Genomic DNA, 17032 nt, shown 5'->3' with positions numbered 1-17032 from the left:
GACATAAAATCTACGTTTTGACACATCAACACTTACCATCAATTAGCCTAGTTAATTTTCTGTTATTTACTTGATTTATTTTGTTTTATATAAAATTTGATTCTCATAATAAAATATGAGCAGGTATGGGTTATATTATATTGAAATTGTTTGAAGACTTTTTTTGGAATTCGTGAAGTAACATTTTTAAATACATCTATTTAGATACAATAATTGTAGTCTCTTGTTTATATCATGAAATTATTTTCCATTTTTGTTTTTATGTTTATTGTTTTATATTTTATTTTTTCATTTGTTTTGATAATGTGTAAATCATTTTTTGTCTTTTTTTCAAGTATCTTATTAGTTTTTCTTAATTTAACTTCAATGATTAAAATAAGAAAAAGTTTAATATTTTCTTTAATTATGGTTGATCTGATAAAACGTGAAAAGACAACGATGTTATTGTATTCTCCTAATTGGTTTTCTTATAAATTTTTTCAAGTGAAGTTCAGAAGAACTAATATCTGCTTCAATTGAAATTCTTTACTGCATCCTCCAAATAAAACAATTTGAACGATTGACCAAGTGGTTTAGTATAACAAAAGTATTCACATTCCGCGTGTTTATCTGAGCTCTATACGATATTTAGTTACTAAAAATTTAAAAACAAAACAACATCAAAAGTATGAAACCAACCAACAATATAAAACCATAACTTGCTCTCCTTCATCTATTTGATACTTCTCTCATACTAAACCATATCATCATAATACTTAAGTTTGCTTCCTCCACCACTAATACTTAAGTCTTAACCTTTTTTTTTGTTTGTGGGTACAGAGATAAAACTTGAAAGGGATTTAACGGTTTAAAGTGATGCGTACATGGGTTTATACCGTGCACCAGACGCTAACACCAAGGCTGCTTCAGTTTAGAAGCAATCTTTAACCTTAGCCAAAAGGAGAGGCCATTCTCAGGTCACTCCTCTTCGAATCACGTCGCTTCGACGCTTTTAACTTCCACAATAATCAAAATTTTTCGAAAGGCATGTCTCAAATCTCATCCTCTCACTTCCTTTGGTCGCCAAATAGCGCATTATTCTCTCCATTTCCGAGCTCTCGAGCCCTGTTTCAATGTTTCCCTCAACAGGCTTCCGACCAAAGTTTCAGACTCAACCCTGGCTCGCCAACGCTTTGGTCGCAGCTATGAAGAGAGCACAGGCGCATCAGAGGAGAGGGTGTGCATAGCCAATAAAACCAGCCGTTCTTGGCGGTTACCTGTCGAGACTTTTTTCCATCTTCCGCAAGAGCTGTTCCTTTCCAGGCCTATGCTTTCTATCCCTTTCAACAGCCTTATCACATTCCTTGATGCACTCATCATACTGAATCAAACACATTCACATTAGGTTCAACCTCGTGCCAAGTAAATCATCATATTGCATCAAACATGATCATGTTTAGACTCAACCACATACCAAGTGAATCACTATAGACTAATATACATAAGAACTAAACATGGATGCACTCATAATACTGAATTAAACATGATCACATTCAGACTCAACCACGTACCAAGAAAATCACAGAAAAACTGTTATCTGTTTGTGCTTAGGCAAAAAAATGGAGTTAGCCATTGTTGGTCGCTGGATTTTTTAAAAGCTTTTGAGTGAGAAGATTGATCTGATGAAGTGTAGAACATACCTTTTTATAGTAGAAGATTCAGAGAAAGGGAGTAAAGGAAGATGTGTTCAGTAATAAATCGTGGGAAACAACAAAGGAGCTGCTAGAAACTGCCCTGCACATTGATTCCTCTCTGTATTTGTAAAACCCAGTAGTTAGTTATTATCCAGCACTTGGGTCTTAAACATCAGAGACTTTTGTGCACCGCCCGCGTCTCCCCAAACAGCTCGCGAACCCAACAGCTCATTCTCACCCGAATCATCACTCCTCCTTCACTTCTCTCCATCGACCCGCCATTTCCGGACTCAGTATCTTCCTTCTACCCGGTCTCCTCCACCTTCCGCGAGTCGCTTTGACCCTTCTCTCCTATGGCGATCAGAGAAAATTCTTTGGTTTTTCGTGTGCGCTTTAACGATCAAATCCGCGAAACTGGGGAATCTAGAGTTGGCTTCTTTCGTTCTCAGTTTCCCAGAAAGGGTTTCGAGTTTCAGGGGCTTTTCTCGGAGGCGTCGATGGTATTGTTTCATTAAGCTAAACATTAAGCCCAAATACAAACTAAAGCCCACGTACATTACACACCCTAAATGTAAATGAAACCAAGAGTTTCGGTAAAGAGGATACGTGTCATGTGTCTCCTATGTGGCGCGCGCGCCCAGGAAAGAGATAACGTATAAGAAGATTATATTATATCAGTCTTTGAATATTTCCCCACATTACTTGCGGCTCAAGAAAGCAAATATCCACATCTAATTCTTAGTTTTTAGGTCTCTCACAGCGTCTAACAAGGAGGATGATCTTCCTCTAGAACACCATTTTCCAGCATATCTCTTCACTCGACTCCTGAATCTCTCTTCTCGCTCCTGCTCAGAAACAAAGGTCACAGATCAGATTTACTATCTCCTCTACTTAATTCCAGAGAGCTTACAACTTGCAATGTTAAAGAATCCAACAAATGCATTTTCTATTGAAGAAAACTTGATGACTTTTTACATCCTTGAAGGAAGAGAATACCGCTCAAATCCTCCAAGTGTAGTAATAACAGAGAAAAAACTAAGTGATTAGCTAAGTCCGATCACAACGAAAGAAATCTAATTTTTGCTTTGCTTTGGGAATTTCAGAACTCATGGGAGTTTGATTGGTTTTAACTTTTAAGCTTCACACGCTAATAATTCTCTCTGACAAATTTGAAAATCAAAGTTTGATTTATTCACATGTTTTAGCAATAAAGGATTGTCTAGGAAAGAATACTCTCTGATACCACTACCAATGGGAGGACCAACTTCAGGTCTTTCTTGTAGCTCTTTGTTCAACATCATCTCAGAGACATGATCATGAGGGCATACAAGAGGTTGATAAGTCAACGATCCCACAAATCAATTGAAACTGTATGCCACCATAGAGTATAATCCATTGCGTCTTTAGAAACCATATTCAATACATTAGATGCTCAACCCAATTCAAGATAAAATCCATAAAGAATAATTCCCAAAATGTGAGAAAATTAAGATGAATGAAAATGATTACGCCTGGGCATTTCGGGTACCGCTTCAGTTCGGATATTTCGAGTATCGGATAGTTTGGGTAGGGGACTAGAGGATCCATTTACTACCTGATCTATATCGGTTTAGGTTTGGTTTGGATACTTTCTAGATCAGTTTGGTTTGGTTAGGAAAACAAGGAACCACAGGAATAATTTATTTCTCATTTGGTTTCGGTTCCGGTTCGGTTATTTTGGGTATTTCGGAGAATTCGGGTAAAATATCGAGTATTTTAGATAAAATATCAAATATTTTGGATAAAATATCGAATAATTAAGATGATTTGGACAAAAAATTACTGACATTTGGATTACTTTGGATGTTTTGGATAAAACTATTCGGATACTTTTGGGCAGTTCAGATACTTAATAGTAATTTTGTTTTCTTCAAATATTTTCGAATATTTTTAATGGATATTTAAATGATAAATATATATTCAGTTATGTTATTTGTATATATAATTAGTATATTTATATATTCGGGTACCCATTCGATTCTGATCCAGTTTAGTTATTTCAGATACAAAAATAAAGGAACCATTTATTAGGTATCTGAGGATTACGGTCCGGAGAATTTTGGTTCGATTTCGGTTTGGTTCTGGTTTTCTTTTGTCCAGGCATATATATGGTTTGTAAGATTTTTATTACTCTATTTATAAGGTTTTTGTCTAAAACAGAATTGTCATTAACCCCATATAGTAGTCATCTGTAAGAAGAAAAATATTGCTACACTAAAATCTTTATTGTGAAACGAAGTATATATTTTATAAGAAAAATAAAACGCCTCTGAGAAATAAAAAGACAATACAAATGTTCTATTGACACAACAAGAGAAGCTCAAACTCAACGGCCGTACGGTAACCATTCACAGACACCAAAATAAAAAGAGAAACCATTGAAAACAAAAAAAAAACCTCGAAACGTGACTTAACTCTCTCTCTGTGTGTTTGTAAACTGAAAGTTTCTATTGAGAAGAAACATAGGTACAACAAAAAGCTGTTCTTGAATCAGAAACATTACTAATCCCCAAACTCCACAGCGCATTACCAAATATGAGAGGGTGGCCATGTTGTTGATGATGATGTGAGTCAATGGATGGTTTGGTCGGAGAATGGTTCTGCTAGCCGAGGAGATCTTTGAACAGTGTAGGGTTCTGACTTGTTGGGTTCACACCCATTTGTCTAACAAGAGCATCTTTCTCGAGAGCTTCCTTTGAGTTTGGTCCTTTTGAGGTTTGGGATTGATATGTGTCTGGGTTCCCTTTGGAGCTATCAGACAGTTCTGATAAGAGAGAGTCAACACTTGTGGTTGTGGTCACAGGCGCTGCATCTGAGTATAGTACTCCCATCACATCGGTTGAACCACCATCTTGGCTCGAAGAATCCATAAGCCCTTCCAACTCTTTAAAAGGATCTGTTGCTGTTACACTTGTAGCAGTTGGCTCGCCAAAGTCGAGCAAGTCTGGTGGCGGCTGAACAGGGATTGGATTTTCCTTGGGGGGTTTGCTAGCTGTTCCTTTTGCCGGCTTGTGTCCACCAGAAGATGACTTTCTATCAGATCTTGACGATGATGATCCACCAAACAAGGATGCAGCGAGTCTCTGTTTCTCAGGATCAATTTCGGGTTTCTTCGATTCATAACTGCTTCGAGGTTTTAAGCTAGATGAGCCAACTCCAACATCCGGGTGACTACTGGTACCATTTGCTGCTTGCGGAGGAGTAGAAGAAGCGGATGTGGACGACTGATAGCTGGGTCTACCCCATTTTTGTTTAACTCCATCGAGTCGCAGCTTGATTTCTGATGACTCTCGTTCAGACACGGAAGAAGTTGAAATTGGCTGGTGTGCCTCGCTGTAATAAGAAGGCTCGGGTACTGGAACAAGCTCGGTCGAAGCTTGTGTTGGCAATGATGATGGCTTTGGACGTTCATAGGCTTCAAATCTAAGAGCATGAGATGGAACCTCATGATGATCTCGGGAATGGTAATCAGTTGTTTCCAGCATACAAGAGCGCTCTCTCTCAGATATATAAGGTTGCGCTCCACTCTCAATAGCTTGTTGGATGTAGCCATTGAGAAATGAAAGATCTTTATCAACCTAAATTCAGGAAAAAAAAGAATGACTGAGATTCAGGAAATTCACGTTACAAGGGAATGCATGAAGAGAAAAGGTTACCTCGATGTCTTCGCAACTAGCATCTAAAGGTAGTATACTCTCCACAGCACGGGCATCTAGAGCAAGGAGAGCCTGAAGTTCATATGCACGATGCTGCAGATCTGTTGAATGTGAAGCAAGTAGCTCCTCGATCAAAGATTGGCACTGCATTAATAAACTAATCAGTCCATGACAAAAACATGCTATAGATTGTGTTTTCGATTCCAGAAACGTCTAAAGGTACAGACCTCTGGCAAAACATCCACCTTTCTCCCAAATGCAATTTCAAATGCATAAATCTTCATCAGTGCAGAAACAGCATATCCCTTCAAAAAAAAAACAGAAAACAATTACCATTTTTCAAGCAGTAAAAATGGACTGCGGTTGGATGTAATATCATCATCTCATATGTACAATTTACTAATAAAGAACCTTGATCAGACATCTATAAATAAGAAAGTTGTTGATTTATTACACTGACGAATTAGCATGCAATGGGTTAGTCACATATGCATTGCATTCAGTCTTCACTATGTTGTCCCTATGAAGCTAACATGAACGGAGATCTCAAATAGAACTCGAGTCGTACAACAAGCTACAGGATAAACAATTAAGAAGGCAAAAGGTTTCTAGATGCATCATATTGAATGTTGCCGAGCTACCTTGACAGTTTCATCACTTGAGTATGCATCAGCCACATCGCACAGCTTTCCACTAATATAGGAGGCAGAATACTTCCCGTCAGCTGTGCCATATTCTCCCAACACCCAAGAAATGACCTGGATATTAAACCCAAAATCAACAAGCATAGATTTGATGTGCAAAAAGGTAAGTGGAGAGGTCAGAAAACAAAATCAACCTGAAGAAACAGGGATGGGAGCTTTGGCTCGCTCATAATCTGCAAGTACGATTCTACCTGCATCGAGAAAAGTACATTCATAAGCACAACACAAAAACAGAGTATCTAAACCAATGAAACAAAACCGGGAGTAAGACAGATGATCAGAGTTACTCCTAACTTAAGTATTACCATTTGAGATATCAACTCATTTATGTTAAAAAGGAGTCCATATATCACCAAAAACTAGAACAACCAATCTCTTTGCACACGAAAGCAGAATGAACACAAAGGGAATGAACAACATACAGCTGATAATCTAAGCTTGCTGTCTGCATCGTCATCGTCTTCTCCGAATCCTTCAGCAATCAAACGCATCAGATTATGTGCCACCTTAATATTTACCAGATCTCCTGCATGCTCGAAGACTTTGTTCATGATCTGCATTATGGTAGATTTTAAATTTCTGTCAACCAAAACAGAGTATATAAGTAGAGGCAGTGTCCAAGAGAGGTCGGCTTACTACCTGGATGAACCATTGATTGCTTGGAGCGAATTGTTCGGCCAACTCAACACAACGAGATGCTATCTCAGTTTTGTAATGATTGTCATTGATACTAATCATGTAATCAGTCATTCGGTCTACAATCACTTCAACATTAGAGGACTTGGTCATTTTGTACAACAATTCAAAAGTTTTCCTCTTTAGTGTATCATCTGGATCCTGTCGAAAGTAACCAACGAAAACATCAGGCAACCAAAAAAAACGACTGCTGAAATGAAAAAAAAAACATTAACGAAGTTTCCTTTATAGTTGCTCACCTCCAAACAATCTATCACAGCAAGTTGGTGCTGCTCAGCAATGTCAGGGCTTATTTTTATCAATCGACCAAGACCATCAATCCCCATGTATTTCAGATTGTGACTATCACTCTACAAATAGTTACCACAGGATTTAGATACAATCATAAGTGTATAAACTCACAAGTCAGAAAGACCAACCTTCAAAAACTTGGAGATAGCATCAGCAGCAGCTTCTAACAGTTTGGGGCTTGGAATTATACAAGAGATGCAGCGAATACACTCATAAAGGATGGCATTCCCTATATTGGTAGAAGAATCACACTTTCTGAACAAATCCCCAAGCACCATATACATAATTTCACTCGCACTCTTATCACCACAACCCAGCAGAGCCATTATCTTCAGCAACTTGATCTAAAAGACATAAAGTGACAAACTTCTTGATGTCAGCAAATGCAAAAGTTAAGCGACAAGAGACATACAAAGCCGAACCTGGATGAAGGGTGCAGGCATTTGATGGTAGTCGTAACTCTTTGGCAACCGTCTCTCAGTGACCTGTTTGAGAATGCTGACGAAACTACTGACTAAATCCTTGTAGGAAGAAACATCTTCGGTAATGAGATCAAAGAGAGGACAAAGCGTCGCACCCATCACTCCCGGATCATTATCACACAGCCTCTTTCTGAAGTTGGAGATCAAATGCGAAACGGAAGAAGGAGACTTGCGATGAAACCTGTGCAGAGCCATGATGGCTTTCTTCCTCACAGCTTCCTTCTGGTGATTAAGCAAGTCAACCACCTGAGGCAAAACCGCCGGTATGGTCTCCTCATTGATCAGCCTACAGATCGCATTAAGGGCCGCGCATACAACAAGATAGTTATCGGACCTGAGATCTTTCTGAATCGTGTTGACGATGAGGATGATAAGATCGTGATCCTCGTTCAGAAAGAGCGTGACTGCTAAGTAACCGGTGCGCTTGAGGAGGAGATTGTCGTCGTGCGTCATCTTAACGGCGTGAATGTAACCGAAAGAAGCGTCGTGGCCTAGCATCTCGATGTACACGAGGCGTATGATGTACTCTTTCATCTTCCTCTTGGGGATGTCCGGCTCTAGGAGCTTCCGTTTGAGTATGTCGATCTCGCTGAGCACGATTCGATCTTCCTCGGCTTTCGATCGCGCCTCGCCGATTGATTTGACCAGATCGAGAAACTCCTTCGACTGACCAAACCCTCCTTGCGATCCCATCGCTAGCTCTCTCCCAATTGTCTTCAGCTGCTCCATCCGATCGATTAACGACGAGCGGAGGTTGGATTAGGATTAGGGTTGTTCCGATCAGAGACCATGCCAAGTATCCTCCTCCTCCTCCTTTATGCGTGTTTGTTCCCGTGAGCGTTCGGCGATAAAATCAGATCTGGAAGGTGGAAAACGTGAAAGAGTTTTTTAGTAACTAAAAGAGAGAGAGAGAGAGAGAGTCTTGTCGCCTTTAGCTCTATAGACTGACTATAGCCTAAACCAGGTGGGCTGGTCATTTGATAGCTAAACCAACACGCGTGTACATATGAGCTTGTACAAATCCCAACAGCAGAATGTAGAAAGTGTTTCAATCGTCGGAGTTGCGGTTTAACCCGAACCGGGATCTGGTTTAATGAAAAGTGATTTATACAAAACCTATATATAATATCTGGATTCTGGAAGCTTTTCTCAAGATTGTGAAATCGTATTCATTTCAAAAATAGTTTTTACAGTGATTGTAACTTTGGACTTGGATTAAGTATCTTAGCTAGTGTGGCCATCTGCAGAGATCCTCGACAATATCCTGCTCAATGGATTGAAATCAGTATAACTTTGAATCTTTGATCGATGAGTTTTGCAACTTTTGTTTTTTTTTTTATGGATCGCTTTATCTGGAATAAAACCGAACTAATTTTCTAAGAAGACATTGACTATATTATTCCGGCTATGGATTTTCCTCATACTGTATATAATTCTAATTTTGTGAAATTTTCCAGTCACACTACGGGCCACTTACAAAATTAAGAAAGAGGTTTCATCTCCACAAACTCGTTTTTCTTTCTAAATTTTTGTAATCAGTATTTTATATTGCTTATCGATTTATTTCTACAGATACTTTATAATTATTCAGTTGGCTTTACTGTAGAATTTGTGTTCCTACATACTATGTCTTCTCTTCAAATGTATTAGATCCTCTATTGAAAAGCATATTAAGACAAGAACAATTTTGGCTTGTCAAAAGGCTTGTTTGGTTAGGAGAGTGACAATTTGACTTCATTTCATTGAGTACTCTCTTGTGAGAACATCAAAGACTATCTGTGATGTGAATATATAGTAAGATCTTGTTTTTTTAGGGTGCCACAGAAGTAACATATATATAGTAGATTTGTCCAACACATGTTAACACATGCATTTACAGAAAAGGGTATTGGGAGATCGAGTAACATATCAAAATTATGGAAATATGAAAATCAAGAAGAATTTGGAAAGATTAAAAAGATTAGAAAATTAGTACATCCCTCACTACTGATCTACGATGAAGAGTAGTTTAGAGGAACTAGATGTTTAGACCTAGAGATACAAATATCTTGTTTTAGCGATCAAATAAGCTACTATTTATTTATCAATCAAGGAACTAGCTTAGCTAGTGATGTGTCTAACTAAAAACCATAACTTAAGAGTCAGAAGTCATGAAATGTGTACAAATCACATTAAATGAACCAACCAAACGATGGCTAAGTAGTAAGCGTTCATTTTCAGTTTAACTATATTTTATACTAGCCAAAAGATCCGCGCAATTGCGCGGAATGAATGTTATAAAACTAATTTTTATCTATTATTATTTATTTGTATTCATTTACGTATTATGTATATAATTAAATTAGAGTGAATACATAAATTAAAACAATACATCTTGTTTATTTACGATATTTTTTTGGTAAATAAATCAAAACAATCATTTTATTTATTTTATATGGTATATAACTAAATTTCAATGACATAGACATAGATATATAGTATATTTTAATATAAATATTTATTATTGAGAATTCATACTCATATGATAAACAAAAAATTTCTAATGTGCGATTTTTTTAATGCAAATTTCAAAATTTAAATATTAAGATTTCAATACTTTTTGAATACAAATTTAGAAATTATCATATTTAAATATTTTTCTATGTTATATAGTTTAATTTTAAACTATATTATTATATAATATAAATGTCTAGAAAATGAGCTTCATATTTATACGATTTATGATAATTTGTATCTTGTTATTACCAAAAAAAGTTAAACCGTTGATCACAAAATTTTAGTGTGAGACATTTAACGTTTTTAATAATTTATAGTCGTTTTAAAAATTCAAATATAACATATAAAAAATTTAATTTTTTATTATATGGTTAATGTGGTTGTTTAATATATTTTAATAATATAAAATTAAACAAAAAAACTAAGATACAAAATTATTATCAAATATTTATTATTCATAATCATTAATTGTCATATATACGTTAATCATATTAGGCAATTTCGTAACTTTTATTTAAGAAAAGTGCGAGAATATTCTTTTGTACACTATTTAACAATTTAATAGTTAGTTTAATAAAAAGTATAATATAAGTTAAGATGTACCAGCTTATTTCTCTAAAAATTCTAAATTTCATTCTCATGGTGATACGTGGCTACAAAACAATGTTGTAATGTTTCTCAATTGATATATAAGGGATTAGTACTAGGATCGGCCCGTCCTACAAGCGGGATATATTTTAGGGAAATTGCCACAAATACCACATTCATAGTACCACTTTTCATGTTTACACTAAACACTTTTACCCTCACTTTTAATGAAGGGTAAAAGATATTTATACCCCTAAAGTTAACTAATCTAGACTTATGGTTTAGAGTTGATGGGTGGGGTAGGGTTTTGAAATGTGAAATTTAGGATTCTAATAAATATATAAATAAATACTTTAAAAAAATTTAAAAAGTATTTACAAACATAATTTTCGATTTTCAAAAAGAAATTTTGAAAAAAATAAAATAAAAAAAATTCGAAAAAAATAAAATAAAAATAAATTTATAAAAAGTTCGAATTTGAAAAAGTATAATTCGAAAATATAGAAAAAAGAAAAAAATATTTTTTATTTTTTTTATTTAAGTAATGATTTATTATAGATATAGATAACAAGGGTATAAAAGTCTTTTGCCACTTAATGAAGAAGACATTTTTGAAAATGTCCCTTTAGTGGTGGTAAAGATGAAAAGTAGTACCGTGAAAGTGGTAAACATAAAATTTCCCATATATTTTACTTATGATCTAGATTATTATTTTTTGTGTAATTTTGTGGTTTGTGTTTTATGATTTCATTTGCAAGAAATGTGTATGATAATGATTTTTTGTTTTTTAGAAAGTCTTAGGTCAGAAGAGATTATATGTAATAAGATATATTTTTCTTGTTTTTTTTCCGCCAAGATTTGTTTTTATTAATCAAACGGGCCAAGCCCAATCGGCCGAAGCCCAAGTACACCAAGTACCAAACAAAAAGCCCACAGATACAACGGGCTACAACATTAACGGCCGAAGCCCAAGTAAACTAAACGCTCCAAAGGCCCAAACATTGAAACCGGACAGCTTGATCTAGGCGCGCGACAAGGAGGCTGGGATTTGAACACGTATAAGAATTTGGGCCATCAGTATGACACGTGTCACCCGCCTCGACTTGACCGAAACCTCTTCGCACAGCCGCCGGAACTTGCCATCGACAACCTCGTTTCGCTGGAGCTCAGAGACTGAATAGTCTCCAACGAAACCATAGTCATTCTACGCCGCTCTGTCTTCACGCCGGAGAGTTCCATCGATCTAACGAGATCTCCTCCGACAATGTATCACCACAAACCCTAGACAGGCGAGCCGAGAACCAGTGCTATCCTCCTCTTGTACGTCCTCGCCGTTGCCGGAGAGCTTCATCATCAACCGAGATCTCATCCGCGACGGCCCACGAACCCATACCAGACTACAAGAACCATACCGCACTTATCACACCTCGATCTAATCACCACAACCCAAAGGACCTCGGGTTCCAAGACGGCAGCGCGGAGCTTTGCAAGCCTCCACTCTCTGTGACCAAAAGCCGGCGAAGACAGAGCTGAATGAGCCTCCCCTTCCCAGAAGCTAAAGCGGCGACGGTGGATCTGAGAAAGCCTCCACCTCCCGCATAAAGACCGGCGACGATGGATCTAGGGTAGCCTCCATCTCCCGAAAACCCCCTCCTGAACATGCAAGCCGCTCCATCTCCATCGGGAACCTCCAATCGATCGCGTCGTTACTCCAAAAGCCGAGCCACCGTTGATGGATGGTTGCGGTACCAGAGCTCCGACAAGGCGGTCGATGACGGGACTGTGAAGAAGGAGCGGGGAGGAACAACTACAAAGGAAAGGAAAGGGCTCCGGCGACGACACGAACGCTCATGCGCCGGCCGTACGCCGGACCCAAAAGAGGATCTGGTTTCTCTCTCTTTTCTCACTTTTCTATATTTTTCTTGTTTACAATACTTGTTTATGTTGTCAAAAAAAAAAAATAATTGTCTCTATGTTATAAAGTTATGGTATTGATATACTGTGAGCACTTTAAATGGTCTTCGTGTTGTTTCATTTTACAAAAATTTGAGTCTATATTAAAGTGTACTAATGGAGGTTATGTTGTTTTCTATAATTTTAAATTAAATTTTAGTTTCATATAAATTTAAATATACCTTAAATATACAATGAACCGGTTACACAAATATATTATGGTAGGTAAATAAAAATTTTGTTTTGTTTTATTTATTATTAACAAACTAAAATTATTTGTACTAATATTATTTAATTTTCATAACTGAAAAATTATATTCAAGAAAGCAAGCTACAAGAATAAAGGTTAATTAAACGTTAGATATGATCAAAATAGTCTTTTATCTTGTTCATTCCAATTTTTATGTAAAAATTAATTTAATTTTTTTTAAAAGGAGCTTTAGAATAATTGAATTATCGTCTCCAATCATAAAAAAAAACAGACATATAAATTTTTTTTGGTTTAGTGATTAAATAGATTTATCAATATAACTATAGTTACAATTTTGCAATCGACAATATTTATATATAACTTTTTGTTTTAATTTGATCAAACTGAAATGTGTAATAGAAAAAAAAATTATGGACAAAATAGTTGTGTTTTAATATAAAGCTATTTCTTTATTAATCATCTTTAATTTTATTTATATATCAAACGAATGGTGGAGAAGAGTTGTCACCACTATCTCTTTAATTTCATATCTTTTTTTTCTTTCTTCTCACTCTTTTTCTCTTTTCCTTTTAGATCTACTTTCTTGTGCAAAAGAACCACCGTGAAACTCATGATTCCACCGCAACTGCCGCAAAGCCTTACACCACCACTGTCTGTACATCTTTCACCGCCACTGCCGCAACTCCTTGCACCGCCACTGCCGCAACTCGTTGCACCGCCACGCCTCTTTCTTTGCATCCAGCAACCGCAACTCCTTGCACGACCACCGCTACAACTCTGTTTACCACTACTTTCATTCCGCTCACTTTTCTTCTGCTATCACCACCGTTGCATCATACATCACCAATTTTATCAAATTTATTGCCAACAGGAGATCCATTCTTTCTTTTTGATTTTTTTGTTATTGAATTTTTACTTTTATTATGCAATGAAATATATGAGGATTTTTAATATTTGTTATAATTTAATTAAAATAATTTTTTTTTGTATAAATATTTTCAGCTGCCGAAAATTAATCGGAGGTGGATTACTCAAAAAGTCATCGGTACATTCAGACAGTTTCCGATGAAAATTTTCGACAATGTTATCGACAATCTGATGAGAGAGAATGATAGGAAACCTTTGTTCCCGATAAACTCCGATGAAATGGTGATTTTCTAGACCTAAACTCTGATGAAATTAGGATTGTCAAAAAATGATAGGAAACATTCGTTCCCGATAAACTTCTGTTTAATATGGTTGACGGGTATCACTTCTTTTTCTTGTAGTGAATGAGCTTTATTAAGCAAAACATAAAACCCAATTCTAATAGAAACACACAAATATTGCTTACCAAATTAAATGAAACGATGTGTTTTAAAGACCGGAACACGTGGCGGTTCTAGGATGCACGAATTAGTGAACTTGCATCCTAAGTAAACATTCTGGGAGAGAAACAATCAAAACTTTATATATATACATATATATAGATATATAGATGGTAACAATAATAATTTATTAAAAATTAAACAGTACAATCCCCCTCCCGCCCCCCATAATCCAAATATATAAACTTTAAATAATTTTTTAAAATATTTAGTTATAAATAAAAAAAATCAAAAGCACGAAAATAATAGTTATATTTAATTATGGTAGTTCTCACATTTAGTTAAACCCAGATTAGCGGAGAAAATGAGTGAATCTCACAAAATTTGTTTTCTATTTTCTTGGTCACGAATCTCGACCTTAAATAAATTAATAAAAATAAATACCATAATTAAAATTAATACAAAATATTTGTTTATAATCAGATTGGAAAAAAAAAACAAGAAATATAACCAATAATATAATAATTGTTTTTAAAAAATACATAATATAACTTGAAGTTGATATAGAGATTATTCAATAATAATAATTAGTAATAATACATAATATAATATAATAATATATAAATTTAAAATATATTTTGATATAAAACTGAAAGAAACCTATTTACAATATTGATTTTAAGTTTTATCAAATTCAAGTTAAAAAGTCAATCTAACTTTTTCTATTTTTTGGTCACCAAACAAGAAGTTAAAGAATTTGATAAAATATCACAATCAAATAATACATAGTCAAATTAGAGATTTTTTAAAAGTCATAAAAGAAAATTTCACAATATAAACAAATAAATAATTCAAATTTTTACAATTAAAAATATATCAAAAACAAAAATTTGAACGATTATAGATAAAATTTAGATTAATAAACCATCAATACTACTTATTTCACGCTTCATCAAAGTAAGGTAAATGAAAATTTTAGAATAAGTAAATTTGACAGTTTTTCCTTTTTGATCATTAAACTCAAGTCAAAGAAAATCAACAAAATATTGCAGAAAAACCATAAATATTTTTAAAAAATTAGGAAGAAAGATAAACTCGATAATAAATATCATCATCATATATATGTATATAATATCATTTTAATATTTTATACTAATAATTTTAAAATATATGAAAATGGTTTGAAATAAATTTTAATCGTTATTATCTTCTTGTATAATTTACATGTACTTGAATAAATTAAAGGGATACAAAAAAATATTTATCATTTTATACCATAAACCAAAATACAGTATAATTTATCTAAACTAACAGAATTAATAAATTTAGTTACATTGATATAGCTGTATTAAATTTAGAATTTCTATTTAGAAGAGATAAATTTGATGACTAAATGGCAATCAATCCAAATGTATAGTAATTTTAACAATTTTATATATAAAGTAATTAGCTTTAAATAAAATTGGTACATTTAATAAATATTTATTTAATAATATGCTATAGCTAACAGTCAATATAAATGAAATCAATGATACATAATTATTTATTTTTAAAATCTAATTATTTATTCAGATAAAAATATTTATTTGGTTATTAACTGTAATAAAATATTAAATTAACTTTATTAAGTTATCTTCAACAATTACTAATGGAACTTAATTAGTTTATAAAAGTCTAATATGATTTATATTATAAATTTATAAAATAGAAATATAAAATCTCCTATATATTATTTGTGAAACATTACAATTTCTTTTTGTAACCACATGTCATCACTAAGATGATTCTTAGAATTATTAGAGAAATATGTTGGTCCATCTAATTATATAATAAGCTTTTTATTAAACTAACCATAAATTCATTATTAATGTCATTTATTATTTGCTTAAATAAAGATTACGGAATTGCCTAATGTGGGTAAAATATATATGACAATTAATGATTTTGAATAATAAAGATCTGATAAAAAAAATGTATCTTCTATCAAATTTGTTTAATTTAAAACTATTAAAATAATTTTAAAAAAAACACAATAACCATATTATAAAAATTTAGATTTTTCTGTATATTTTATATTTTGAATTTTAAAAAATGACTATAAATTACTAAAACTGTTAAAAGTCTCACATTCAAATTTTGCGATCCATGGTCTAAAATTTTTGTTATGACAAAATACAAATGATTACAAAATCATATAAGTAAAAGTCTAATTTAATTAATCATTAAGATTTAAAATATATATGTATATATATCATTCTAAATTAAACTATAAACCATATTGAATAAATAAATATTTTAATTTCAAAATTTACTTTGAATAAATTTTTTTGATAAAAGTTTTGAACTAACATTGATAAATTTTTTTAAATTATCAATTACTAAAATTATTAATCCCACAATGAAAATTTCGTTATCAGTAATTTAAAGTTTTTGTTATTAAAAATACACATGATAAAAAAAACATATGAGTAGAAATCATCATTTAAAAAAAAATAGACATTAATATTAAAAATATACTATGTATGTTAATATCATTTAAATTTAATTACATATCCTATCAAATTTTTTTTTAAAAATGTTTGGATTAATAAAATTGATTTATACGTTCGCACCAATTTAATTATATATGTAATAGCTACTGACTTTTAATTATTCAATATATATTTATTATTTCATAATATGTAAGAACATATAATACATAAAATAATTTATATATATAATGTTTATCCCGCGCAAGGCGCGGATCTTAATCTAGTATGATACTAAAATTGTGCTTAAAGCATCCAAAAATGTAATGTTCAGTTATTTGTGGATCGAGGTTCCTGAACCTTAATGGTTTTAACTTCTTTCTCCATATCTATCTTAACTTTTGGAGGGTATGTATGAATGTCTTTGAAGTATGCTTAAATCGCTGATCATGTTTGGATAAGTGTGGG

At 33.5% G+C, this 17032-nt stretch overlaps 1 protein-coding gene across 1 annotated transcript; it reads right to left on the bottom strand.

The window, feature by feature from the left end:
* Positions 1-3955: 3955 nt before the first annotated feature.
* On the bottom strand, positions 3956-8512 carry LOC106294710 (AP-4 complex subunit epsilon). Its single transcript, XM_013730337.1, has 10 exons — positions 7482-8512; positions 7188-7403; positions 7008-7118; positions 6712-6909; positions 6495-6626; positions 6207-6263; positions 6010-6126; positions 5596-5673; positions 5369-5512; positions 3956-5290 (listed from the first exon to the last, which is right to left on the bottom strand). The coding sequence occupies exons 1-10, from the start codon at positions 8268-8270 to the stop codon at positions 4316-4318; spliced, it is 2817 nt and encodes a 938-aa protein (XP_013585791.1). The 5' UTR covers positions 8271-8512; the 3' UTR covers positions 3956-4315.
* Between the last annotated feature and the right edge of the window lie 8520 nt (positions 8513-17032).

This window comes from Brassica oleracea, chromosome C5, assembly GCF_000695525.1.
Source record: "Brassica oleracea var. oleracea cultivar TO1000 chromosome C5, BOL, whole genome shotgun sequence".
Lineage (NCBI taxonomy): Eukaryota > Viridiplantae > Streptophyta > Magnoliopsida > Brassicales > Brassicaceae > Brassica > Brassica oleracea.
The sequence above is the reverse complement of the archived record's forward strand: the minus strand, read 5'-3'. Positions and strand labels throughout refer to the sequence as shown.